This window comes from Natator depressus, chromosome 8, assembly GCF_965152275.1.
Source record: "Natator depressus isolate rNatDep1 chromosome 8, rNatDep2.hap1, whole genome shotgun sequence".
Classification (NCBI taxonomy): domain Eukaryota; kingdom Metazoa; phylum Chordata; order Testudines; family Cheloniidae; genus Natator; species Natator depressus.
Window position 1 is genome coordinate 41,413,031 of NC_134241.1, and position 25,381 is coordinate 41,438,411.

Genomic DNA, 25,381 nt, shown 5'->3' on the forward strand with positions numbered 1-25,381 from the left:
CCCGCCCCACCTCTTCCCACCCCTTTCCTGCCCCCATTCCAACCCCCTCCAGTGCCCTAACTCCATCTTGGAGCCCTCACTCTGCACCCCTTCCCGCATTCCAACCCCCTGCCCCAGCCCCAGCCCAGAGCCCCCTCCTGCATCCCAAACTCATCATCCCTGGCTCCGCCCCAGAGCCCACACCCGCAGCTGGAGCCCTTACCTCCTCCTGCACCCTAATCCCCTGCCCCAGCCCAGTGAAAATGAGTGAGTGAGCAAGGGTGGGGGAGAGCGAGTGATGGAGGGGGGGAGGGGGCCTCAGAGAAGGGGTGGGGCAGGGCCAGGGCCTCAGAGAAGGGGCACGGCATGGGTGTTTGGTTTTCTGCAATTAGAAAGTTGCAACCCTACAGAGGGGAGCTCATGCTGGCACCAGTGCAGTGTAAGAAAGGGGCATAGGACAGAGACTGCCCTGTCAGTGGCACCCAGTGCATGCTGGGAGAGTAATGGATCAAGTGGGAGGAGAAGATTTCCCTCAGGCAGAAATGGGATACCCTGCCTCTGTAGCTGACAGAGAGCACATGCCCCAGCTTGCAAAGCTGCCGGGCATTTTACAGCACAAGTGGGAGACACCACGTCTGTGGGCTATGCCTCAGGGCCATGGCCTTCAAGGCATGTGAGCCATCATCAAGTCATTTCCATTTTCCCAGCCCCCAGCAGAGACCAGCCCCTGCTACAGACGGGGTGTGGCCCAGAGGGACTAGAGCAGCCCAAGGGAGCCCTAGAGTGGGGCAGTCTGTGTGTGAGGGGTGGACTGGTTTCCCCCTGAGAGACCAGGCCCAGTGCCCCATGCCCTGCACAGCTCAGGGAAAGGTGCTGCTGGAGATGCAGGCACTGCCGCCGGCCAGCGCAGGAGCAGGAACTGTGTAGTGAGGGACTTGAGAGGGACCTGCAGCAAATGGCACATGGCCTCCTGCCCCTGCCATCAGCCTCAGGGCTGCTTGAGAGAAAGGCACCGGGACAGAAGGGTGGCAGGGAGTGCAGGGTGTGGCTGGAGACCCTGATGGGAGAGAACAGAAGTCCCTCCCAGGGTGTCTGTGCTGGCCTGCCCACGGTGAGCAGTGCTCACTGGCATGGCCTGCACTAAGGCCCGGGGAGGATAGGCAGTGACTGTGTGGACCGCCTCGAGGATCACCCCCACACCCTGCCATTGTTTGAGGGGACAAATGGGCAGGGGCTGGGCTTTTCTTCAAGCCCCCCTGGACAGGAGACACTGCTGGGCACCCCCAGAGTGCAGTCAGCATGCTCCCTCTCCACCTCCACGCCTGCAGGGGAAAGGGGCACAATGCAGCAGAGGGGGAGGGGTGTTCTTGAGTGGGGAAGTGGCTGACTCCCCTGGTACATGGGGGCTGCTACTCAAAGGACAGGAGGTCTGGGTGGGCCCCCTCATTCTCCAGGCCAGAGGGCTGTGCCACAGGCTGGCCGTCGTCCACGGGGGGCTGGTACTCCAGCAGGCAGCTGAGTCTGACGGCGGGTTTCTCTGGGCAGGGCGGGGAGGCTGTCCGCCTGTCTGCAGCGTTGAGTTTGCCCTCCAGGTTCTCCTCATGGATGAGGTCAGGCACTGAGAGGACCCTGCTGTGGGAGGGCCCATCCCCGTTTGGCACTGCTGTGCTATGAGCACCCAGCTCAGCACTGCCCTGTGGCTGAGACATGTCCCACGCCACCTTCCACTGCTCCCCCTGGGCAGCCTGCTTGGGATGTTCCTGGCCTTGCTCGGGTAGCGCCTCGGTGCTGCACTCCAGGCTGCCCACCACTGGCTGGGAGGAGATCAGCATGTCCAGAGGGGTCTTCAAAGCCCGGGGTGTGCGCTTCTTGGCTGCCGGGGGTGGCGGGTCGAGCCGGGGAAAGGTTTCCAACAGCATACGCCTGCAAGCACAATGGCCACTTGGTGAGCGACAATAACACCTGACACGGCGCTGACAGCTGCCCGGGGTTTCCCTGGATGTGCTCCCATCCAAGGGCTGAGCCAGCTTGATGGGGTGTAAGGCAGGGTTAGGCAAACTTTTTGGCCTGAGGGCCACATCTGGGTATGGAAATTGTATGGTGGGCCATGAATGCTCATGAAATTGGGGGTTGGGATGTGGGAGGGGGTGAGGACTCTGGTTGGGGGTGCGGGCTCTGGGGTAGGGCCAGAAATGAGGATTTCAAGGTGCAGGAGGGGGCTCTGGGCAGGGGGTTGGGGTGGGGTGGGGTGGTGAGGGCTCTGGTTGGGGGGTGCGGACTCTGGGGTGGGGCTGGGACTAAGGGGTTTGGAGGGTGGGAGAGGGATCAGGGCTGGGACAGGGGGTTGGGGCCTGGGAGGGAGGCAGGGGTGCAGGCTCTGGCAGCACTTACCTCAAGCAGCTCCCGGAAGCAGCAGCATGTCCCCCTTCCAGCTCCTACGTGGAAGCATGGCCAAGCGGCTCTGCATGTTGCCCCGTCCTGCAGGCACCGCCCCTGCAGCTCTCATTGGCCGTGGTTCCTGGCCAATGGGAGCTGCGGGGGCTGCACTTGGGGCAGGGGCAGCGTGCAGAGCCCCCTGGCTGCCGGTACGTGTAGGAGCCAGAGTGGGGACATGCCGCTGCTTCTGGGAGCCGTGTGGAGCCATGGCATGCCTGGAGCGGGGCCAACTCCTGACCCTCCTCCCCAGCAGGAGCTTGAGGGCTGGATTAAAATGTCTGGAGGGCCGGACGTGGCCCCCAGGCCGTAGTTTGCTCACCCCTGGTCTAAGGCATCAGTGTGGTATCAGCTCACACAGACACAAGCACACTCCCAGCAGCAGGACGACTCATGATTGCTGAGTGTTGACCACACAGACTGAATGGCAGAGAGGAAAGAGGGCCAGGAGAGGATGCTATCTTAGGACACCTGGGTTCAATTCTTTGCTCTGCTACAGATTCCCTGTGTGACCTTGGGCAAGTCACTCAGCCACTCTGTGCCTCAATTTCCCATCTGTAGGGTGCTGCTGTGAAGGCCCCTTAGAGAGGCAGGCTCTGGGAGCAGAAACTACTGGTGTAGAAATAATTTGGTAAGTCAAATAGTTCCTAGGGCTGCTTTTCTTCACTGCGTCCACCCACTGCTTCAAATCCCTCCGTGCTATCTTGGGATGCGTCTGTTCCTGCTGCCGGCCCTAGAGAGCGGTACAGCCCTCGCTTCCAACTGGAGAGACGGGGCTTCAGTGTAGGGATGGGTTCATGGGAAAGGGGCTAAAGCAGCCCTGGGCTGAAGGGCAGGACCCTGTAGCTTTCCTTGCACAGCTCTGCCCTTGTGCGGCAGCTCCCCTCCTCCTCGGACATTGCAGTAAGTCCCAATCTGGGCCAGGAGCCACCCCCTCTCAGCAGGAAGGGCTCCCCACAGCCAGCTTGTCCCAGGTGCCATTGGAGGGGGAAGGGCAGGGCATGAACGAGGGGGAAAGTGGGACAGGAGGGGCTCGGAGAGGTGGGAGCAGCAATGCGCAGCATCCCCCAGCCAGGGCTGTTTTGCTGTGGCTGCAGCACTGCCCTGCAGTCCCAGCGTGTACTCCAGCTGCGGGGGTGGGGTGGGGTGGGGAGATATCAGCATTCAGTCAGCCAGCCAACGCCTGAGGGGAGACTCACCCTGCACCATGGGCCTGGTCCCCCAGCAATGGGAGCGTCCCACCCGACAGCTTGGCCCCCGCGCTGGCATTGACCTCGGTCACTCCCACCTCTCCCAGACTGACGGGCTCCTTCCGGCGCAGGAAGTCGTTGACTTTGGCCCCGACAGCCTTGCTCAGGTTCTTGAGGTGCTGGCTGCTCCCTACCCGCAGTCCAGGCTCAGCCGCAGCTGGCAGACCTTCAAGGGTGGGACCCAGCAAGGCTTTGGAGACAGACTGGCTGAGCTGCAGCTTTGGCATGGGGGCTGTGTTTGAATTCTCAAACATGCTTTGGTCAACTGGAAGAGAAGATAAGAGTGGAGGGGTTGGTGCACAGGGGAAGGGCGCACTTGGGCAGAGGGGCAAGCGCATGGTACGCAGGCAGTGGCTGGTGTATGAGGATGAGGTGGCACGTGTGGAGGGGCTGGTGCATGGGTGGCATGCGGGCAGTGGGTGGTGCGCAGGCAGGGGGTGGCGTGCAGGGATGGGGTGGCACATATGGAGTGGTCGGCCTGTGAGGAGTAGGTGGCTCATGGGCAGTGTGTGGGAAGGGGCTGGCGTGAGTGTGGAGGGAATGGCATGTGGGCAGCAGCTGGCATGCATGGAGTGGTTGGCATGCAGGCAGAGGAGCTGGCATGCAGGCAGAGGGTGACATATGGGCAGTGGATGGCACACATGGATCGGTTGGCACACAGACAGGGGGTGGCATAGAATCATAGAATAACAGGGTTGGAAGGGACCTCAGGAGGTCATCTAGTCCAACCCCCTGCTCAAAGCAGGACCAATCCCCAACTAAATCATCCCAGCCAGGGCTTTGTCAAGCCTGGCCTTAAAAACCTCAAAGGAAGGAGATTCCACCACCTCCCTAGGTAACGCATTCCAGTGCTTCACCACCCTCCTAGTGAAAAAGGTTTTCCTAATATCCAACCTAGACCTCCCCCACTGCAACTTCAGACTCTTTGTTCTGTCATCTGCTACCACTGAGAACAGTCTCAATCCATCCTCTTTGGAACCCCCTTTCAGGTTGTTGAAAGCAGCTATCAAATCCCCCGTCATTCTTCTCTTCTGCAGACTAAATAATCCCAGTTCCCTCAGCCTCTCCTCATAAGACAGCCCCCTAATAATTTTTGTTGCCCTATGCTGGACTTTTTGCATTTTTTCCACATTCTTCTTGTAGTTTGGGGTCCAAAACTGGACACAGTACTCCAGATGAGGCCTCACCAATGTCGAATAGAGGGGAATGATCACATCCCTCGATCTGCTGGCAATACTCCTACTTATACAGCCCAATCTGCCTTTAGCCTTCTTGGCAACGAGGGCACACTGTTGACTCATATCCAGCTTCTCGTCCACTTTACCCCTAGGTCCTTTTCTGCAGAACTGCTGCCGAGCCATTCAGTCCCCAGCCTGTAGCGGTGCATGGGATTCTTTCTTCCTAAGTGCAGGACTCTGCACTTGTCCTTGTTGAACCTCATCAGATTTCTTTTGGCCCAATCCTCTTATTTGTATTATGTATCCCTCTGTATCCTATCCCTACACTCCAGCATATCTACCACTCCTCCCAGTTTAGTGTCATCTGCAAACTTGCTGAGGGTGCAATCCATACCATCCTCCAGATCATTAATGAAGATATTGAACAAAACCGACCCCAGGACCAACCCTTGGGAATTCCGCTTGATACCGGCTGCTAACTAGACATGGAGCCATTGATCACTACCCATTGAGCCCGATGATCTAGCCAGCTTTCTATCCACCTTATAGTCCATTCATCCAGCCCATACTTCTTTAACTGGCCAGCAAGAATACTGTGGGAGACCGTATCAAAAGCTTTGCTAAAGTCAAGGAATAACACATCCACTGCTTTCCCCTTATCCACAGAGCCAGTTATCTCATCATAAAAGGCAATTATGTTAGTCAGGCATGATTTGCCCTTGGTGAATCCATGCTGACTGTTCCTGATCACTTTCCTCTCCTCTAAGTGCTTCATGCGGGGAGCAGTTGGTACACAGGCAAGGGGCAGCGCATGCAGGAAGGGGGCAGCACATGGGCAGGGGGCAGCACGCAGGCAGGGGTTGGCATGCAGGCAAGGGGCAGCATGCATGGAGGGGTTGACGTGTGGGGAGGTGGTGGGCATGGAAGGGGATGGCACATGGGCAGAGGGGTGGCGCACGTACAGGGTTGGCACATGCAGGCTTCCCAGCGAGATGGGGCTCTTGTGAGACACAGAGGTGCATTGCTCTGGGCCTAGAGGCTACAAACGCTTCTGCCCAGTACATGGCAGGGCAGAGCCCTAATGTCAGTGGCAGCCACTGCCCCCTAGCTGGGGCTCTGCACCCCTCCCTGTCACTCAGGTCTCCATGCCCAGCAGCAGGCCCCAAGTCCAAGAGGCTGGCCCTGACCCATGGCTGCAGAGCCTCGTGCTACCAGCTCGAGCGCTAGTGTCACTGTCAGGCACTCCGGTGCCCTAGGAGGATTTACCCGCCTGGTGGGCATGAGCCATGGGCCAGGGAAAGAAAAGAGCAGTGACTCTTGTGTCACTGCTGACACGCCGGGGAACTGGAGGATGCATGTAAGGACATTCAGCTCGGTTCCTTGGCACAGCAGGTCCCACAGCCAGGGTTACTGGTGGGGCCTGTGACCAGTGACACTGGGCAAGAGGGTAGCTGCACTGTGCCAGGCAGGGCTGGGCATCACCACAGGCAGCACAGGGGTCACTGTGGGAGGCCACGAGACTGAGAGGAGCCATGGCATGGACCTGTGTGGTGCTTGGCCCTTCTCCAGCTCCCACAGCCCCTGCCCCAGGGACTGCCCTAATGGGCATGCCAGCAGCCCATGAAAGCCTGGCATTAGAGATATACCCCATTAGACATACACTGAGAGGCTGATGTTCCCAGAAAGCTCTCTGGTTCCCTCAGCCCGGCCCTGGCTTCTGGGGCGGGGTGCTGGGCCCCTGGAGGGGCTCCTGGCATTGGCTGAGGGTGCTTGTTCCCTTGGAATGAGCAGGGTCAGGAACAGGCATGGAGACTTGGTACCCAGGCTTTGCTCCTCAGTGGCACTGAGGTGCCCACAGAAGCTGGGCAGTAGGGCACTTGCGCAGAACAGAGCCTGAGAGCACTCCACTGCAGTACCCCAAACCACTGGCCACTTGTGAAAATCTGGGTGGGCCTCAGGATTTGCCCAAGGCCGAATGGTGAGTCAGTGGCAGAGCCCAGGGGACCCAGCACCCAGCTCTGCGCCAGCCACTAGACACACTCTTCACTCCCCTCCGTTCGCTGGTGAATACAGACTTCCTGTGGGAAGGGGTGGCATGCTTCACAAGCTAGGTGCTAGCTTGGAAGTCATGCAGCCTGCATTCTGTTCCCAACTTGGCCACCAACCCCCAGGTGACCTGGGGCAAGTCACTCCCCTGCTTTGTGCCTCAGTTTCCCCATCTGTAACATGGGAAACGTGCTCCTTCCTCTTCTTTGTAGAGGGCCATGGGGGCGCTAGGAGAAGAGTCTGGCTTGTGAGTGTTATTGCAAACAGCTCCCGCTCAGCAACCCCTCTCAGCATCTGTTCCTGGGTTTCACAAACAAGCCAGTGGACAAGACCGCGGCAGCAATGAGACTCAGTGCTACAGGAGAGGGACCATTTCAGCCAGCCCAGAGTCTGCACCGGGGAATCAGCTTGTGGGTTACTCAGCTGCTTGAGAACAGCCTGGCCACTCACAGCAGCAACCCCTCCCCGAGCACAGTCCTTGGGCTCTGTCCAAGTGACCTGGTCCAGGCAGGAGCCATCCAGGCAAAGGGGGACATGTCCAGGCCCAGGATCGGACTGTACTGCACATACATCTTTAGGCTGCGCTGACTGCCAAAATGCCCCCTGGCAGAAATCAGAGTGGCCTCTGGCTGCTCTAATGTCTGGCAGCCTGTTCCAGGCTCCCATACAGCCCAGGGCCCCATGACCTTCCTAGGGAGAAAGGGTCTCTGCATGACAAATCAGTCACTGGTCTCTCCCTGCCTCTAGGTCCCTCTGTCCTCTCCCTGCTCCCTGCCTCTGCTGATCTGAAAGCCTGCAGCTGCCCCGACGTCCCTGTGGCAGACAGCCATGGAGCATAGGAGGCGGGGGAGGGGGGGGGCGCACTGCTACTGCTCTGACTGCTGAGCTGCTGTTTCCAATGGGGCACCTTCAGCAGGGCCGGATGTGTGTGTGAGGGGCGGGGAGTGACAAGGTTAAGCACAGAGATCCTCCTGGGGTTCTGACCTAGCCGAGACTGGCCAAATCTCTTCCAGGCAGCTTCCCTATCTCTGAAACCCAGCGTGGATAGAGACAAGCCAGCAGAACAGGGAGCTCTTGTGTTCCCCAGAGTGCACCAGCCAGTTAGCCTCAGCCACAGGTTGGGCCTTGGGCTAGCCCCTTTCTGAGCTAGGCTGGGCCGCTCTCAGCCTGCCCCTTGCTGGGTGTGTACCCAAAGAACTCCAGACTTCTGGCTGGCTGGCGACGCCCCCTCCTAGGAGCAGAGAGCTGCACCTGGACCCCCATCTCAGACTGACTGGGAACAGACAGGTACCCTGGGGCACTGCAATGGACAGCTTGTGGCTCAGTGCCACCTGGGGCCGGGGGTGAATGGTGGGAGTGGGCAGGGCAGGAGGAAGGCGGTGAGGGAGGGAGGCATGCTCACTCTGATACCATGCTCACTCTGATACAGACACACGGGCGCAGGGGGCTCAGCAGGATCAGCTCTTCCCTGACACTGAACATGACTCGGGAAGCAGGTTGCAAACAAAGCGAAGCGATTTCCAGAGCAGACAGCTTGGTGTCTCTGGAGGGAAGTCCCCAGTCTCCCCCCACTGCACCCACGAGCCTCCTGCAATGAGGAACCTGTCTGTGTGGCACACCGCCCCCGGAGCCAGCCCCGGCAGTGCCCTCTGCTGGCACCACTGCTCAGTGGGCTAGGCAGACCCAGCGAGATAGTTCTGGCTGGCAGCTGGGCATCAGTGATGAACAGACACGTCTGTAGCACGTCATGCAGCAGGCACTGTGGTGCAGCCATGAGACTGCTCTTTTTACTGGGCCGACACTTGAGGGCGGGAAGTCCCTCCCTAGATCGCTGTCTGCAGCCACAGTTGCCCAGCAGAAGTCAGGGAGAAGTGGGAAAGTGCCAACGTGCTACACTAGCTGGGGCTAAGATCACGTCTTTATGGCAGAGCTGCACCAATTTCACTTACACTGCTGTTCAGACTGGTGCAAAGCCCCATGTGAATACTCTGATTCAGATTTCAGAGCAGCTTAGAATCATAGAAGATTAGGGTTGGAAGAGACCTCAGGAGGTCATCTAGTCCAATCCCCTGCTCAAAGCAGGACCAACACGAACTAAATCATTCCAGCCAAGGCTTTGTCAAGCAGGGCCGTAAAAATTTCTAAGGATGGAAATTCCACTACCTCCCTAGGTAACCCATTCCAGTGCTTCACCATCCTCCTAGTGAAATAGTTTTTCCTAATATCCAACCTAGACTTCCCCCACTGCAACTTGAGACCACTGCTCCTTGTTCTGTCATCTGCCACCACTGAGAACAGCCTAGCTCCATCCTCTTTGGAAAACCCCTTCAGGTAGTTGAAGGCTGCTATCAAATCCCCCCTCACTCTTCTCTTCTGCAGACTAAATAAGCCCAGTTCCCTCAGCCTCTCCTCATAAGTCATATGCCCCAGCTCCCTAATTGTTTTCCTTGCCCTCCACTGGACTCTCTCCAATTTGTCCACATCCCTTCTGTAGTGGGGGGACCAAAACTGGACGCAGTACTCCAGATGTGGCCTCACCAATGCCGAATAGAGGGGAATAATCACTTCCCTCGATCTGCTGGCAATGCTCCTACTAATGCAGCCCAATATGCTGTTAGCTTTCTTGGCAACAAGGGCACACCGCTGACTCATATTCAGCTTTTCGTCCACTGTAATCCCCAGGTCCTTTTCTGCAGAACTGCCGCTTAGGCAGTCGGTCCCCAGCTTCTAGCAGTGCATGGGATTCTTCCATCCTAAGTACAAGACTCTGCACTTGTCCCTGTTGAACCTCATCAGATTTCTTTTGGCCCAATCCTCCAATTTGTCTCGGTCACTGTGGACCCTATCCCTACCCTCCAGCATATCTACCTCTCCCCACAGCTTAGTGTCATCCATGAACTTGCTGAGGGTGCAAACCATCCTATCATCCAGATAATTAATGAAGATGTTGAACAAAACCGGCCCCAGGACCAAACCTTGGGGCACTCCGCTTGATACCGGCTGCCTACTAGACATGGAGCCGTAGATCACGACCCATTAAGCCCGATAATTTAGCCAGCTTTCTATCCATTTTACAGTCCATTCATCCAATCCATACTTTTTTAACTAGCTGGCAAGAATACCATGGGAGACTGTATCAAAAGCTTTATATCACATCCACTGCTTTTCCCATATTAACAGAGCCAGTTACTGTGACATTGCACCCCATAATGCTTTATAGAAATATGCTTATGAGCGTAAATATGACATAATTGGAATATATTTTACGTTAGATATGTCATGTAACAAGTCTTTGCAAAGGTTATGTTCTACTGAATGTATTCATCCTATTCGTATACATGTAACATTTTTATATCTGAAGCTATGAACGTTGGCTCTATGCTTGTATTTAAAGTGTTTGCTGTAGGAGGCACAAAAGGCACATTTGGTCAGCATAGTGTGAAAGGGTTATTCAAGTAATTAGGAGTACTTAACTCGCAATGGACCTTGAGAGATGCCAATCCACATCTGAGCTTTCCTGGGAACATTCAAACTAACATGTAAACAATGGCATTGGCCTGTAAAGAACTAAGTCATGCATGGACATGTGACTTGCCCATGTGACTCCAAAACTCCATCTTGTAGCTGTGATTCTGCACAGGAGAACACAAGGGGTTTCTACCCACAAGAGAAAGACTATATAAAGCCCTGGGAAACCCCTCCATTTTGTTTTCAGCTGGCTCAAAAGATAGCCTCTCCACCCCAAAGAAATGCCTGAAAGAAACTGGAACAAAGGGCAGTAATTATGGGTGTGTGAGTGACTGTTGGACCCAGACTAGGAAGGAGTCTAGTCTGTGAAAGAAGCTTAGTGGAACATCTCTGACAGTGAGATTTACCTGCATTTAGTTTCCTACTGTATTAGCCTGAGATTTACGTGTTTTTGTTTTATTTTGCTTGGTAATTTACTTTGTTCTGTCTGTTATTACTTGGAACCACTTAAATCCTACTTTTTATATTTAATAAAATCACTTTTTACTTATTAACCCAGAGCAAGTAATTAATTCCTGGGGGAGCAAACAGATGTGCATATCTCTCTATCAGTGTTCTAGAGGGCGAACAATTTATGAGTTTACCCTGTATAAGAGTAAAATGGATTTATTTGGGGTTTGGATCCCATTGGAAGCTGGGTATCTGGGTGTTGGAGACAGGAGCACTTCTTAAGCTGTTTTCAGTTAAGCCTGCAACTTCTGGGGAATGTGGTTCAGACCTGGGTCTGTGTCTGTAGCAGGCTAGCATGTCTGGCACAACCAGGCAAGGTATTCAAGTCCCAAGCTACCAGCGAAAATGGGCGTAGAGGTAGTCTCAGCATATTAGGAGGCAGTCCCAAGGCGGCTTCTGTGACGTGTCACAGTTACCTCATCATAGAAGGCAATCAGGTTGGTCAGGCATGACTTGCCCTTGGTGAATCCATGTTGACTGTTCCTGATCACCTTCCTCTCCTCCAAATGCTTCAAAATGGATTCCTTGAGGACCTGCTCCATGATTTTTCCAGGGACAGAGGTGAGGCTGACCACTCTTTTGTTCCCTAGATTCTCCTTCTTTCCTTTTTTAAAGATGGACATTATATTTGCCTTTTTCTAATTGTCTGGGACCTCCCCCAGTTGCCACAAATTTTCAAAGATAATGGCCAATGGCTCTGTAATCACATCAGCCAACTCCTTCAGCACCCTCGGATGCATTGCATCTGGCCCCATGGACTTGTGCATATCCAGCTTTTCTGAACAGTCCTTAACCTGTTATTTCACCACTGAGGGTTGCTCACCTCCTCCCCATACTGTGCTGCTCACTGTAGCAATCTGAGAGCTGACCTTGTCTGTAAAGACTGAGGCAAAAAAAAGCATTGACTACTTCAGCTTTTTCCACATCATCTGTCACTATGTTGCCTCCCCTATTCAGTAAGGATCCCACACTTTCCCTGACCTTCTTGTTGCTAACATACCCTTCTTGTTACCCTTCACATTCCTTGCTAGCTGCAACTCCAATTGTGCTTTGGCCTTCCTGATTACACCCCTGCATGCTCTAGCAATATTTTTATACTCCTCCCTAGCCATCTATCTAAGTTTCCACTTCTTGTAAGCTTCCTTTTTGTGTTTAAGCTCACTGATGATTTCTCTGTTAAGCCAAGCTGGTCGCCTGCCATATTTGCTATTCTTTCTGCACTTTGGGATGGTTTGTTCCTGTGCCCTCAATAAGGCTTCTTTAAAATACAGCCAGCTCTCCTGGACTCCTTTCCCCCTCATATTAGCCGCCCAGGGGATCCTGCCCATCAGTTCCCTGAGGGAGTCAAAGTCTGCTTTTCTGAAGTCCAGAGTCCGTATTCTGCTGCTCTCCTTTCTTCCTTTTGTCAGGATCCTGAACTTAACCATCTCATGGTCACTGCTGCCCAGGTTGCCACCCACTTCTACTTCCCCTACCAATTCCTCACTTTTTGTGAGCAGCAGGTCAAGAGGAGCATGGCCCCCAGTTGGTTCCTCCAGCACTTTCACCAGGAAGTTGTCCCCAACACTCTCCAAAAGCTTCCAGGATTGTCTGTGTACTGCTACATTGTTCTCCCAGCAGTTGTCAGGGTGACTGAAGTCCCCCATGAAAACCAGGGCCTTTGATCTGGAAACTTCAGTTAATTGTCCAAAGAAAGCCTTGTCTACCTCATCTTCCTGGTCTGGTGGTCTATAGCAGATGCCCACCACGACATCACCCTTGTTGCTCTTGCCTCTAAACTTAACCCAAAGACTCTCAACAGTCTTTTCTCCAGTTTCATACTGGAGCTCTGAGCAATCATACTGCTCTCTTACATACAGTGCAACTCCTCCAGCTCTTCTCCCCTGCCTGTCCTTCCTGAACAGTTTATACCCATCCATGACAGTGCTCTAGTCATGTGCGTTTGCCCACCAAGTCTCTGTTATTCCAATCACATCATAGTTCCTTGACTGTGCCAGAAATTTTTCTTCCTGTTTGTTTCCCAGGCTTCTTGCGTTCCTGTACATGCACCTAAGATAACTAGCTGACTTTCTCAGTATGAATCAGGAGGCCTCCCGTGTTGCACCCTCCTCCTTGTGTTTCCGCCTGGTATCCCACTTCCCCACTTACCTCAGGGCTTAGGTCTCCATTCACTGGCGAACCTAGTTTAAAGCCCTCCTCACTAGGTTAGCAAGCCTGCTTGCGAAGATGATCTTCCTTTTCTTCATTAGGTGGATCCCATCTCTTCTGAGCAATCCTTCTTCCTGGAACAACATCCCATGGTTGAAGAATCCAAAGCCCTCTCTCTGACACCATCTGTGTAACCACATATTTTCTGCCACAATTCGATGGTCCTTACCTGGGCCTTTTCTTTCAACAGGGAGGATGGACAACAACACGACTTGTGCCTCAAATTCCTTTATCCTTCTTCCCAGAGCCACATAGTCTGTAATGACCCACTCAAGGTCATTCTTGGCAGTATCATTGGTGCCCACGTGGCTAAGTAGGAAGGGGTAGCAGTCCGAGTGCTTGATCAGTCTCGACAGACATTTCATCACATCCTGAATTCTAGCTCCAGGCAAGCAGCACACTTCTCGAGTTTCCCAGTCTGGACGGCAGATGGATGACTCTGTCCCCTGTAGGAGGGAGTCCCCGACCACCATCATCCATCTCCTCCTGTTGGAAGTGGTGGTCGTGAAACCCCGATCCCTAGGACAATGCATCCCATGCCTTCCAGTTGATGGGGTCTCCTTCTGATCCCTTCCCTCAGATGACTCTTCCAAACCATTCTCTGCTGTAGTACCTGTGCAGAAAGCCTGAAAATGGTTTCTTACCTCTATCTGCATTGGGGGTACATGGGGTATCCTCTTCTTCTAGAGGTCACATGCTGCCAATTTTCTTCCCCGTTCTGCACTGCATTCTCTGATTCTTCAGCATGCTGTGCCTGCAGTACCAAATGCTGACTTCTATCCAGAAAGTCTTCATTTTCTCTGATGCAACGGAGAGTTGATACTTGGTTCTCTAGTCTTTTAAGCTTCTCTTCCAATATGGAGACAAGCTTGCACTTCGTACAGACAAAGTCGCTTCTATCCTCTGGGAGAAAGACAAACATGGTACATCCTGTGCAGGTCACAACAGCTGATTGCTCACTATCCAGGTTTTCCTTCTAAGAGCCTCTTCAGATGTTGTATTTACTGCTCGCAGAAGCCTGAAAGGCAAAAACACTCTGTGGGAACTCCCCTGAGGTGAACTCCCAGGCAAACTCCCTCTGTTTGCCTGTCTTCTGTTCGCCACTTGGCTGGGTTTAGATACAAGTGACTCCCAGTCGACCTAACTAAGCCTGGTTGAAACTGAATTCAAAGCATAGAATCATAGAAGATTAGGGTTGGAAGAGACGTCAGGAGGTCATCTAGTCCAAGCCCCTGCTCAAAGCAGAACCAACGCCAACTAAATCATCCCAGCCAGGGCTTTGTCAAGCCGGGCCTTAAAAACCTCTAAGGATGGAGATTCCACTACCTCCCTAGGTAACTCACTCCAGTGCTTCACTACCCTCCTAGTGAAATAGTGTTTCCTAATATCCAACCCTAGACCTCTGTGGCAGGGCAGGGGTAAACCCCTTTAAGGCCCTGCCAAAATGCTGGCTGCAGCCTGCTCTCTGGCCAGAAGGCCAGGGGCAGAGACACAGGTATTCAGCAGGGAGCCCAGCTGCAAGCCCTAATGAGGGCTGGCTCAGAGGAACATGCTGAGCTAAGTGCTGACAGCTTGGCTGAGGCATGAGAGAGCTATAAAAGCCCTGGGCAAAGTTCAGTGGGGAGGCTAGTCTGGGAGGAGACAGGAGGGTGGTATCGCTGTCTCCTTACCAAAGAAGGAACCTCAAAAGGCAGGAGACCCTGGGGAGGGTCTGTGGGGCACTAGCTGTTGGGGGATCTGGGAACTGCACAAACACTGTAAATAAAGACACTTGGGTGATCCAGCAAAAGAAGGCATGGAAGAGTCTTTATTATACCAGCCTAAACACAGGGCACAGGCTCAAGAGGGAGAAAGCCTGCGGGGACCCTGTGACAACCTCCCACACTGCAACTTGAGACCATTGCTCCTTGTTCTGTCATCTGCGACCACTGAGAACAGCCGAGCTCCATCCCCTTTGGAACCCCCCTTGAGGTAGTTAAAGGCTACTATCAAATCCCCCCCCTCACTCTTCTCTTCTGCAGACTAAACAAGCCCAGTTCCCTCAGCCTCTTCTCATAAGTCATGTGCCCCAGGCCCCTGATCATTTTAGCAGCCCTCAGCTGGATTCTCTCCAATTTGTTCACACCCTTTCTGTAGTGGGGAGCCCAAAACTGGACACAGTACTCCAGATGAGGCCTCACCAATGTCGAATAGAGGGGAACGATCACGTCCCTCGATCTGCTCGCTATGCCCCTACTTATACATCCCAAAATGCCATTGGCCTTCTTGGCAACCAGGCACGCTGCTGACTCATATCCAGCTTCTCATCCACTGTAATCCCCAGGTCCTTTTCTGCAGTCAGTCCCCAGCCTGTAGCGGTGCATGGGATTCTTCCATCCTAAGTGCAGGACTCTGCACTTGTCCTTGTTGAACCCCATCAGATTTCTTTTGGCCCAATCCTCCAATTTGTCTAGGTTACTGTGGACCCTATCCCTACCCTGCAGCATATCTATCTTTCCCCCCTTAGCGTCATCTGTAAACTTGCTGAGGGTGCAATCCATCCCATCTTCCAGATCATTAATAAAGATGTTGAAGAAAACCAGCCCCAGGACCGACCCCTGGGGCACTCTGCTTGATACCAGCTGCCACACTGAGCATGGCATGGTGCAACCGCACACTGACCAACAGCCTGTCCACGCAGTGAGCCCAGCGCGGCTCTGGGATTGGGCCTGTTCAGCCACTCAATCCCGTGGGGAGGAGCTGGAACATGTGCCTCTGAGGAGCCAGCGTGAAGTGGGACTGGTAACTGACCCCCCTTCCGCCTTTCCCGGGCTCCCTCCAGGTGAGGACTGAGGGCGGGTCGGGGGTGCTCTAGCTCTTCTGGAGCCAGAAGCCTGCCCTTTGCTCCCTAACACAGCTGTCAGCAGTGCCCCCCTCCCCCCACCCGCTGGTACCAAGCCTTGCCCACACCAGGGGAGCTGGAAATGACTCTGCCTGTTCCACAGTTATCACTAAGGGCTTCTAAAAACTCAGCCATGAGGCCCTATCTGTACACCTGCTGGCACCCTTACACACACTCAAGTGCATGCACCCGGCTCCATACAGCCCAGTGCGCCCCAGCCCCACCAGCACTGGGCAGTTCTCCCCAGCAGGGCAGGACCAGCCTGGTGGAGCTGTGCTCTGCCGCAGAGTCCTCCCCAGCCAGGGCTACATGCCCTGGGCAGTAACTGCAGCTCTTCCAGAAGCCTCCAGAGGGAGCTCCCTGCCCCCGCAATGTCTCTGACCCAGGTCCCAAGTCAGAACCCCAAGTGAGCACAGCCCATGGACCGAATCATGAAATCTCAATGCACGGATCAGAACATAGAAAGTGCCATGCCCCGACCACATCTGGAGGGGCGGCCTCTCTGTTCCTGCCTCATAGTCAGTAACCCCAGAACAGGCTCTGAAGAAGTGGGGAAGGAGAACCAAGGGTGCAGGTCTGTAGGAGTGTGACAGTGAGAGGCAGTAGTTTAAGTACTAAGGAACACAAGGCCATTGTAGTGACGCTGTTTGCATCAGTCTTCACTGCAGAGGCTGTGTGGGAGGTTCCCACATCTGAGACATTCTTTTTGGTGATAAATCTGAGGAATTGTCCCAGATTAGAGGAGATTTTGGAACAAACTGACACATTAAGCAGTAATAAGTCACCAGGACTAGATAGCGTTCACCCGAGAGTTCTGAAGGAACACAAATATGAACTTGCTGAATTACTAACTGTGGTATGTAACCTATCACCTAAACCAGTCTCTGGACTTGATGACTGGAGGGTGGCTAATGTAACATCGATTTTTAAAAAAGGCTCCAGATGCTTTTTTAACAGCTACAGATCACATGCTGTTAAGCTAACTTCAGTATCATGCAAATTGGTTGAAACTATAGTAAAGAAGAGAATTATAAGACACATAGATGAACATGTTTTGCTGGAGAAGAGTCAGTATGGCTTTTTAAAGGGAAATCATGCCTCACCAATCTACTAGAATTCTTTGAGGAGGTCAACAAACACATGGACAAGGATGATCCAGTGGATCTAGTGAACTCAGACTTTCAGAAAGCCTTTGACAAGGTCCCTCACAAAGGCTTTTAAGCAGTAGAAAGAGAGAGCCTGAGACATGAGACCTGGTATAAAGGGCCTGGTATGAGGCCTAAGGCCTGAATTAAAGTCAGGCCCTGATACTATAAAGCAATGTTAGCAAGAGTCAGGCTATGAGCAAAAACCAGACCCTGTTACAAGACATGCCTGCTTGAAGGTTCACTATCCGATACATGAACTTGGCAAAAACTTAGTATTGCAAAAACTCCTAAGAAGTGCTTGGTACAGGGGGTGCATATAAACACATTCCAGAAGGATGGTGCCAGAACACCCCGATACCTAGTATGGTATAAACATACTCCCTGAAGATAACAGGGACACACTGACCCCTCCTAAAGATAAGTTCAGGATGGCAGTGTGATGGAGAGAGATGTTTTGATCGAACCAACAGGTACAAGGTAAATGATAACTAGCCACGTCAGAGGGCCAATATGTCACTGGTTTGTATCACTGTATAAAAGAGGGGTTGTTGAGGGGGTGTCTTTGTCTGGCCGAGGTGGGAGAGGAAGGTTCAGCCGCTCACTGAGCCGAGTCCATTGTGATGGGCACAGGCATGTTAGTGGCCCTGTAGAGTCTGCCAGGCACTAGGCTGTGCTTTGTTGACAATAAATCTGGCCAAGTGCCTTTGCTACCGAATTGAGTCTGTGGTCTTCTTGGGCAGTTTGATCAAGGTCTGCTAGGCCAGCTACCTCACAGAGCTGGTGCAGCACACAGATAGAACACAACACAGCCAAGAACTGACAATGGTAAGAGGTCATGGGATAAGTGGGAAGGTCTTCTTATGGATCAGTAATTGCTTAAAGACAGGAAACAAAGAGTAGAAATACATGTTCACTTTACAGAAAGGAGAGAGGTAAATAGCAGGGTCCCCCAGGAGTCTGTACTGGGACCTGTGCTGTTCATAAATGATCTGGAAAAGGGAGTGAACAGTGAGGTGGCGAAGTTTGCAGACAATACAAAATTACTCAAGATTGCAGTCCGCTGTGGACTGAACTAAGAGTTACGAAGGGATCTCACAAAACTGGGTGACTGGGCAACAAAATGGCAGATGAAATTCAAAGTTCATAAGTGCAAAGTAATGAATATTGCAAAACATAATCCCAATTATACATACACAATGATGGATTCTAAATTAGCTGTTATCACTCAAGAAAAGTCTCGGAGTGGCGGATAATTCTTTGGAAACATCTGCTCAATGTTACTCCTGAGGGAATTCTGCACCAAAAAATTAAAAATTCTGTGCACAATATTTAAAAATTCTGCAAAATTCTGCGTATTTTATTTGTCAGAATAACACAATATAATCACACCATTTTCAATTATTTTGGTAATAATAATTGTCAGCAAATTGAAAATGGTGTGATTATATTGTTATTGTGTTTCTGTATTATTTTGACAATTAAAATATACAGAACTTTGCAGAATTTTAAATGTTTTAATTTTTTGGCATAGAATTCCCTCAAGAGTACAAGGGTTCTGTGTGGCGCACTCTGGGTGCGGGCAGCTCTGTGGGAGGTCTGGATACAGGGGGGAATCTGGATGAACAGGGGCTCAGTACATGGTTCTGGGTGCACGGGGAATGGAACTCTACAGGCAAGTCCAGGTGAAGGTGGTTAGGGCTCAGTGGGGGGGGAGGGGCTGGGGGAGTGGGGCTTGTTAGGTTAGGGGGGTCAGGGTGCAGTTAGTTGGGGATCAGTGGAGTGGGAGTACAGGTGTGGGGGGCTCCTGTAGTAGGGGGTAAGGCTCAGTGGAGTAGAGGTTTGGGGGGCTTGAAGGGGAGATTCTGGGCACGGGGGGCTCCTGATGCAGGGGGGCTTGGTGTGAGAGGGTTCTGGGTGTGTGGGTGAGGGGAGGGAGTCACTGTACAGGGAGCTGCTCCCCCTGTCCATCCAACCCCCCTGCACCCAACCCCTCCACTGAGCCTCAACCCCCGCACCTGGAACCCCCCCCCCCGCCCCCAGACCCCCACTGAGGTGCAGAGCTTCCTGCAGCCAGGGGAAGTTTCTGGGGCTTGATCTGACCCAGTCTTGGCTGCTATGTGCAGGGAAGGGGGAAGAGGAACTCCATCTCCCCTCCGCCCAGCTGCGACTAATGTCCCTGGGTGGCCGGGGCATCTCCAGACCCCACTTTCCCCCCAGTGATTTACCTCTCCCCCTGGCTGCACAGCTCCAAACAGACCTGCCGGGAGCAGTGAGCGAGCACTGGTGCAGCTTCTCTTTGCTTCCCCGCAGAAACCATTTTCTGCAAGGAAGCAAAGAAAAGCTGCAGGAGGCGGGTGGGTAGGCGGAGGCATTTTTCTGCTGCGCTGCAGTGGCGCAGAATTTCCCTAGGAGTATCAATATGCAGCAGCAGCCAAAAAAGATAACAGAATGTTAGGAATATTAGGAAAGGGATGGATAATAAGACAGGAAATATCATAATGCCACTATATAAATCCCTGGTACACCTGCACCTTGAATGTACCTGCATGCAGTTCTGGTCACCCCACCTCAGAAAAGATATATTGGAATTGGGAAAGGTACAGAGAAGGACAACAAACATGATTAGGGGTATGGAACGGCTTCCATCTCAAGAGGGAGACGGGACTGTCCAGCTTAGGAAAGAGACGACTAGGGGGATATGACAGAGGTGTATAAAATCATGACTGGTGTGGAGAAGGGGAATAAGGAAGTGTTATTTATCCCTTCAATAGCATCTGAAACAGGAGTCACCTGATGAAATTAACAGGCAGCAGGTTTAAAACAAACATAAAGAAGTACTTCTTCACACAACACATGGTCAACCTGTGGAACTTCTTGCCAGGGGATGTTGCAAAGGCCAAAACTATAACAGGGTTAAAAAAAGAATGAGATAAGTTCATGGAGGATAGGTCCATCAATAGCTATTGGTCAGGGGGACATGCTCTGGGTGTCCCTAAACCTCTGACTGCCAGAAACTGGGACTGGACAACACTCAATCATTGCCCTCTTCTCTTCACTTCCTTTTGAAGCACCTGGCACCCGCCACTGTCAGAAGATAGGATACTGGGCTAGACCCAGTATGGTCTGACCCAGTATGGTCATTCTTAGTTAATTAGCTGGTAATTCAGTTTGTCAGCTGGAAACAGTTAAAAGAGAGGCAGGAAGAGCTGCTGGAAGAAAGGGCCAGAGAAGCCCAGGATCTGAGAGAGATGAGCTCTCCCCTCTCTCTCTGGGGAAAGTATAAAAGCCTCACAGGGCAGGAGCACTTGTTATGGCACACTGTCAATAAAGCACATGGTGTTGCATGTGCCAGGGGAGTGTGTGAGGACGGCTTGCAGCAATGAGTGCTGGGGAAGGGAACCCTGCCCTTCTAAAGGGGCAAGCTATTCAAAGGCCTGCTGTAGCTGGCATGTACCTCACCTGGCCAGTCTATGAATAAGGAATAGGATGGCACCAGTGTTCTCCTCCTGGAAGCAGATCTATCTGCGAAGCTGAGAGCAACGCTGCATAAAAGTCTGACTTGCACTCCAGGCAGATCTCAGCCGTGGGTGTCTAATTGCAGCGTAGCAATGCCCAGAGAGTGGTGTTTCTGAGACATGCTGCAGAAGCACCTTTGGACCTGGTCCAAGGTGTCTGAAGCCCTTTGGCCTGTGACCCATACCTGTAAGTTCCTAGTGGAATCTGGTCCACTCAGACAACTGCTGAGCGGAGACCAACTCTCTCCCTACAGCTCTCTCTACATGGCACAAATGCCCTTGGTGATCTGTAAATAGGTTTAGTCCTAACTAGATAATAGATGCGAGCTTTTTTAACCTATAGATGGTGCAATGTAGCTTGCCCTGGGTACGTGCTTGGGCTGGGGAAAATACAGATGGTTAAAGTCAGAATGGCAGAGTGTGGGGGAAGGACAGCCATCGCCACGGACCATCACGTGGGGGGCCTCATCATCATGGCTCGCATCTCCTTAACTCTCCAGGCTGATACCATGGCCACCCAGGGGGCAGAGCCAGCTTTGCACAACCAGGGGGTCTCAAGTCAGCCTTTGGCGGGTAAAGCACTTGTGCAAATCTGGCTACTAAGCCAGGTGCCTACATAGGGACATAACAACCTAGCTTTGGGCCCCCATTTTTGAAACTCTTGGCTGCAGCCTTTAGAGACAGACAATACAAGCACTCTCCCCATTGTGCAAACAGAGCCTCCCTCAGCTTCCTGAGGGTTAGATTTAAACCAAAAGGGGTTGGGGGGACTCACAAGCAGCTGGGAAAACAAGCAAGAGCCCTTTCAAATACCTCTTTACGATCAGGTGTGTGAAGCCGGAGGGTCCTGCACCAGAGGCCGGCAGGTGGCTTTGAAGAGAGTTGCTCCAGGATAATCCGAGTGCTTGAGTGCTAACAAATGGTCCAAAATGAAAGGGGCTGCAGGAACTAATGGCAAGTGGCTGTACATGTGCGGGAGTGCTGGGTGCATGGGGCAGAGTGAACGCGAGTACTTTGGATGCAGTCAATGCGTGTACCATGAGACTGGAATGTGCCTATCTCTGCCCATCTCCAGATGCAGTCACTGATACCTCAGGGAGGTGGTGTGGTCCTTGTTAGGCAGCTGTACGCACTAGCAAGGGCCCCAAGACTTACTGAGAGCCGAGTCCCAGGAACAGCTGGTACAAAACCTCTTTAAACCCATTCAAACACCCAGCCCAGATGCTCCCCGCTCCTTTCCTCCAGAGCCACAATGATCCCTCCCTGGAGCTGGGGGACCCACCTGGTGACTGTGAGGTCAGCTGGTGATGTCACAAAGCCAAGCCCCTGGGCAATCCAGCCAGAGGCTGTCCAGAACCCCAGAAACTCTCCAGGCACGACCTGCTCCCTGCACCCGTCTCAAGAGGGAATGGAGAACTTCTCCCTGCTGACGATCTCAGGGCCTCGTCTGCCCAGTTGTGCCATGAAGAGCGTACGTGAGCTGCCATCCCCCAGGAGCACACCCAGCCTGCCAGGTAATGGGGCCACAGTGAGAGCCCGCAGCCAGATCTCGCATGGCATGGAACAGAACAACATTGCACTTCTCCAGCATCCTCACCATCTGCCCCAGGGCACTTTACCAGCAGCATTCCAGGACAGCCCATGAGGTGGAGGAGGGATATGAAGGTGGGGAAACTGAAGCACACAGATGCTGATGTTTTCCAAAGTGTGCTCTGATTTTGGGTACTCATTGTTAGAGCCCTGGGGACTGATTTGCAGTGGGTTTGAGCGCTCACAGCACTCACTGAGATAATGTGAGCTGTGGGTCCCCAGCAATTCTGGAATCAGGGGCCAGCTGTCCCAAACTGGGCATTCAAAACCAGAAGCCTCTCTTGAAAATTGTGGCCTAAGTGAGTTGGGCAAGGTCCTACAATGAGTCAGCAGCAGAGGCCGAGAGATGAGCCAGCTCTGATCCCCGCCTTGGGTCACACATGCCACCTTTCCTAGGCAAAACACAGCCAACCAGGCCAGGTCCAGGAAGTCAGGAAACCAGTGTACTACTTCCAGCAGAGCTAGGCATTGGCAGGTGACCTTGGGCAAGGCACTGCCCTGCTCTGGGCCTCATTTCCCCAGCTGTAAAACAGGGGCAAGGGAAAATGCATGGGCCTGTCATTCATGTGCCCAGATGCCTCGTGCAGGACCTCAGGCCAGGGCGGTACCTGTTCATCCACAGAACCCCCCTCGCTCATATGCTTTTCTGACCCACTGCAGGCTTGTGCCTGACCCAGGCCTCGATGCCTGTCACGTGCCACCATTGCTCGGCATGAGCGCTGCCCTTTAAGCCTCCCAGCGGGTGAATGGCCAGGACCTGCAGCTGGACAGCTCTGCCCCTGCCCTGCCCATGGCACATGCAGGGAGAGGAAAGGTCTGACCACTTCCTGAGGGGGCCTGTACCACATGGCACCCCCTGCTCCCCAGCCCTGGGGCCACAAACACTGAGCCCCACACAGGCCCAGCCATCTCTTCCATTACACTACAGAGGCTCCATACAGTGCTCACCGAAGTAGAGCCGAGCAGGGGATGACTGGGGGCACAAAGACACAGTGGAGCATGAGCAGAGGCACAAGATGTGCGTTTCCCTTGGGGACAGGAAGGGGCTCTTTGTATCACACTGACCCAGCTTCCCATCCCGGAGGGCACCAGTGTGGCTCTCCAGTGTGGCTCTCTGGGAAGGGAACTGACTGCTGGAGACAAGCCCAGAGCAGTTGTTGGCACCATAGGGTCCCCTCTCTGCTGCCATGCCCCATGCTACCCCTTTGTTTGGGGCCTCTCTGCCCCCCCAAGACACACACTTGGTGCCCCTTTGGTTCACTGGCTTTTCTCTGTGTATTTGTAACACAGGAATTTCCAAAACATCTATCCCAGAGGGGCCCAGCCCAGGACAAGCAATGCCCCCTGTGCCCATCCAGCACCCCCTGGCACAGCACAACAGCAGCACGTGGTGGGGGCCTTCTGTGTGCGTGCAAACTCAGACAGCCACTGTCTATCTGTCTGTGCTCTCTGAGCGCCTGTGCCTGTGTCCCTCTGGATTCTGAGCATGTGGGGGTGTCGGAGGAACTGCAGGTGATGCTCACTCCTGGGATGCACAGAGAAAACCCCAGGAGATGCTGCCAGTTCCCACGTATAAGGCTACAATTTAGTCACCGGTATTTTTAGTAAAAGTCCTGGACAGGTCACAGGCAGTAAACAAAAATTCACGGCCCGTGACCTGTCCATGACCTTTACTATAAATATCTGACTAAATCTTAGCTGGGGGCCCCAGGGTGCTGCTGCTCTGGGCAACCCTGGGGCCAGGCACAGTGGCCGCTCTTTGGGCTGTACTTGGGGCCAGCCGCACTGGTCGCTACTCGGGCGGACCCTGGGGCCAGCCGCATCAGCCGCTGCTCAGGCCCTCGGAGGTCGCGGAGAGTCATGGAATCCATGACTTCTGCAACCTCCGTGACAGACTCGCAGCCTTACCCATGTGTGACGGACATGGCTGCCAGCCATTGTCCACACTGTCTGGCCCAGCAGGAGCCTTGTGATCGGGGGTGGGGCAGGCGGGTCAGGAGCATCAGGACAAAGTGCCAGGCCAGTGCCAATAAGCTGGCAAGGCGGGTGCTCCCCATGTGCCTCCAGATGGGGAGGGGAAAGGGCCTGAAGCCCCCACTGGAGATCTCCCTTCCCGGGGTGAACACCGACCCAAGCGGTGCCCAAAGGGGAGGGAAGCTGGCAAGGGGGTGGGCAAGGTGAACCCAGACCATGGCCTTGCTCCCCACAGCCAGCCCTCCACTGGGCCAGGGGCTCATCCCAGCCTCTTCTCTTGGCAGCCTGTGTCCCCAGCGACGGCCAGAGCAGCGAACCCCTGGGGCGCAACTGCACCATCTACCGGCCCTGGTTCTCCCCCTACAGCTACTTCATGTGCATGGATAAGGCCAGCCAGCGGGAGGCCTGCAGCTTCCCGGACATGCTGGTGACCAGCGCCAGGGACACTGGCCAGCCCGACGAGCTCCCAGAGACCATCTGCTCCTCCTTCTGCTCCCTGGAGAAGGCTCACCCCACCGAGGGCACCAGGAGAGCCAGCCCCGGCGTGGAGGCCAGGGACTGCATCACGTCCCGGGATATCCTCATGGCCTCCAAGTGGCAGCCAGCACCGCAGAACGGCTACAAGTGCGTGGCCTGCTGCCGCGTCTTCCCCACCCTGCACTCACTCAAGACCCACGTCAAGTGTGGCTTCAAGGAGGGCTTTAGCTGCCAGGTGTATTACCACAGGCTCAAAGTGCTGTGGGAGAAGGAGCGCGTGGCCCAGCCTAACAACCGACCGGCCTTCAGCAGCTGCAAAACACCCAAGTGACGCAGCGGATGCACTGCCCCCAGCCCATGCCACCTGGGGGCAGCCAGCGCTCTACGCTCCCTACGGCAGAACCCGAATAAAGCAGATTATTAGGACCAGCCAACATTACTCTGCAGAGAACCCTGTGGCAGGGGCCACTGTGGGCTAAACAGGGCCCGGCAGGCTCCACCCTGCAGGGATACACAAGCCCCGGCCCTCCTCCTGGAATGTGACTGGGTGAACCCCCACCTCTCCCTGCTGGATCACAGCCTCCCCTTCCCAGCTGTGGGACCCCTAAGGAGTGAGCCCCTAGTCAGCCTGCCATGGGCCCCAGCCCTCCCCCCTGACTGGGTGAGCCCCTCCATGGCCCCACAGCTCTCCACCCACCCTCCCAGCAGGCCCCCACTCTAGCAC

At 53.9% G+C, this 25,381-nt stretch overlaps 2 protein-coding genes across 8 annotated transcripts in view; one reads left to right on the forward strand and one right to left on the reverse strand.

Annotated features, from left to right (window-relative positions):
• Window positions 1-296: 296 nt before the first annotated feature.
• Window positions 297-25,381, reverse strand: part of NOS1AP (nitric oxide synthase 1 adaptor protein) — a 186,298-nt gene continuing 161,213 nt past the window's right edge. For 6 of the 7 annotated variants that reach the window (XM_074960840.1, XM_074960836.1, XM_074960839.1 and 3 more), the window contains 2 exons: window positions 3,612-3,927; window positions 297-1,902 (listed from right to left, as the gene is read on the reverse strand). In XM_074960840.1, the coding sequence (XP_074816941.1) occupies window positions 1,389-1,902; window positions 3,612-3,927 (830 nt within the window). In that variant the 3' untranslated portion in view covers window positions 297-1,388. The remainder of the gene's footprint in view (window positions 1,903-3,611; window positions 3,928-25,381) is intronic. The other variant, XM_074960843.1, reaches the window with a different exon arrangement.
• On the forward strand, window positions 22,025-24,988 carry SPATA46 (spermatogenesis associated 46). The gene is made up of 2 exons (XM_074961976.1): window positions 22,025-22,130; window positions 24,465-24,988. The coding sequence occupies exons 1-2, from the start codon at window positions 22,025-22,027 to the stop codon at window positions 24,986-24,988; spliced, it is 630 nt and encodes a 209-aa protein (XP_074818077.1).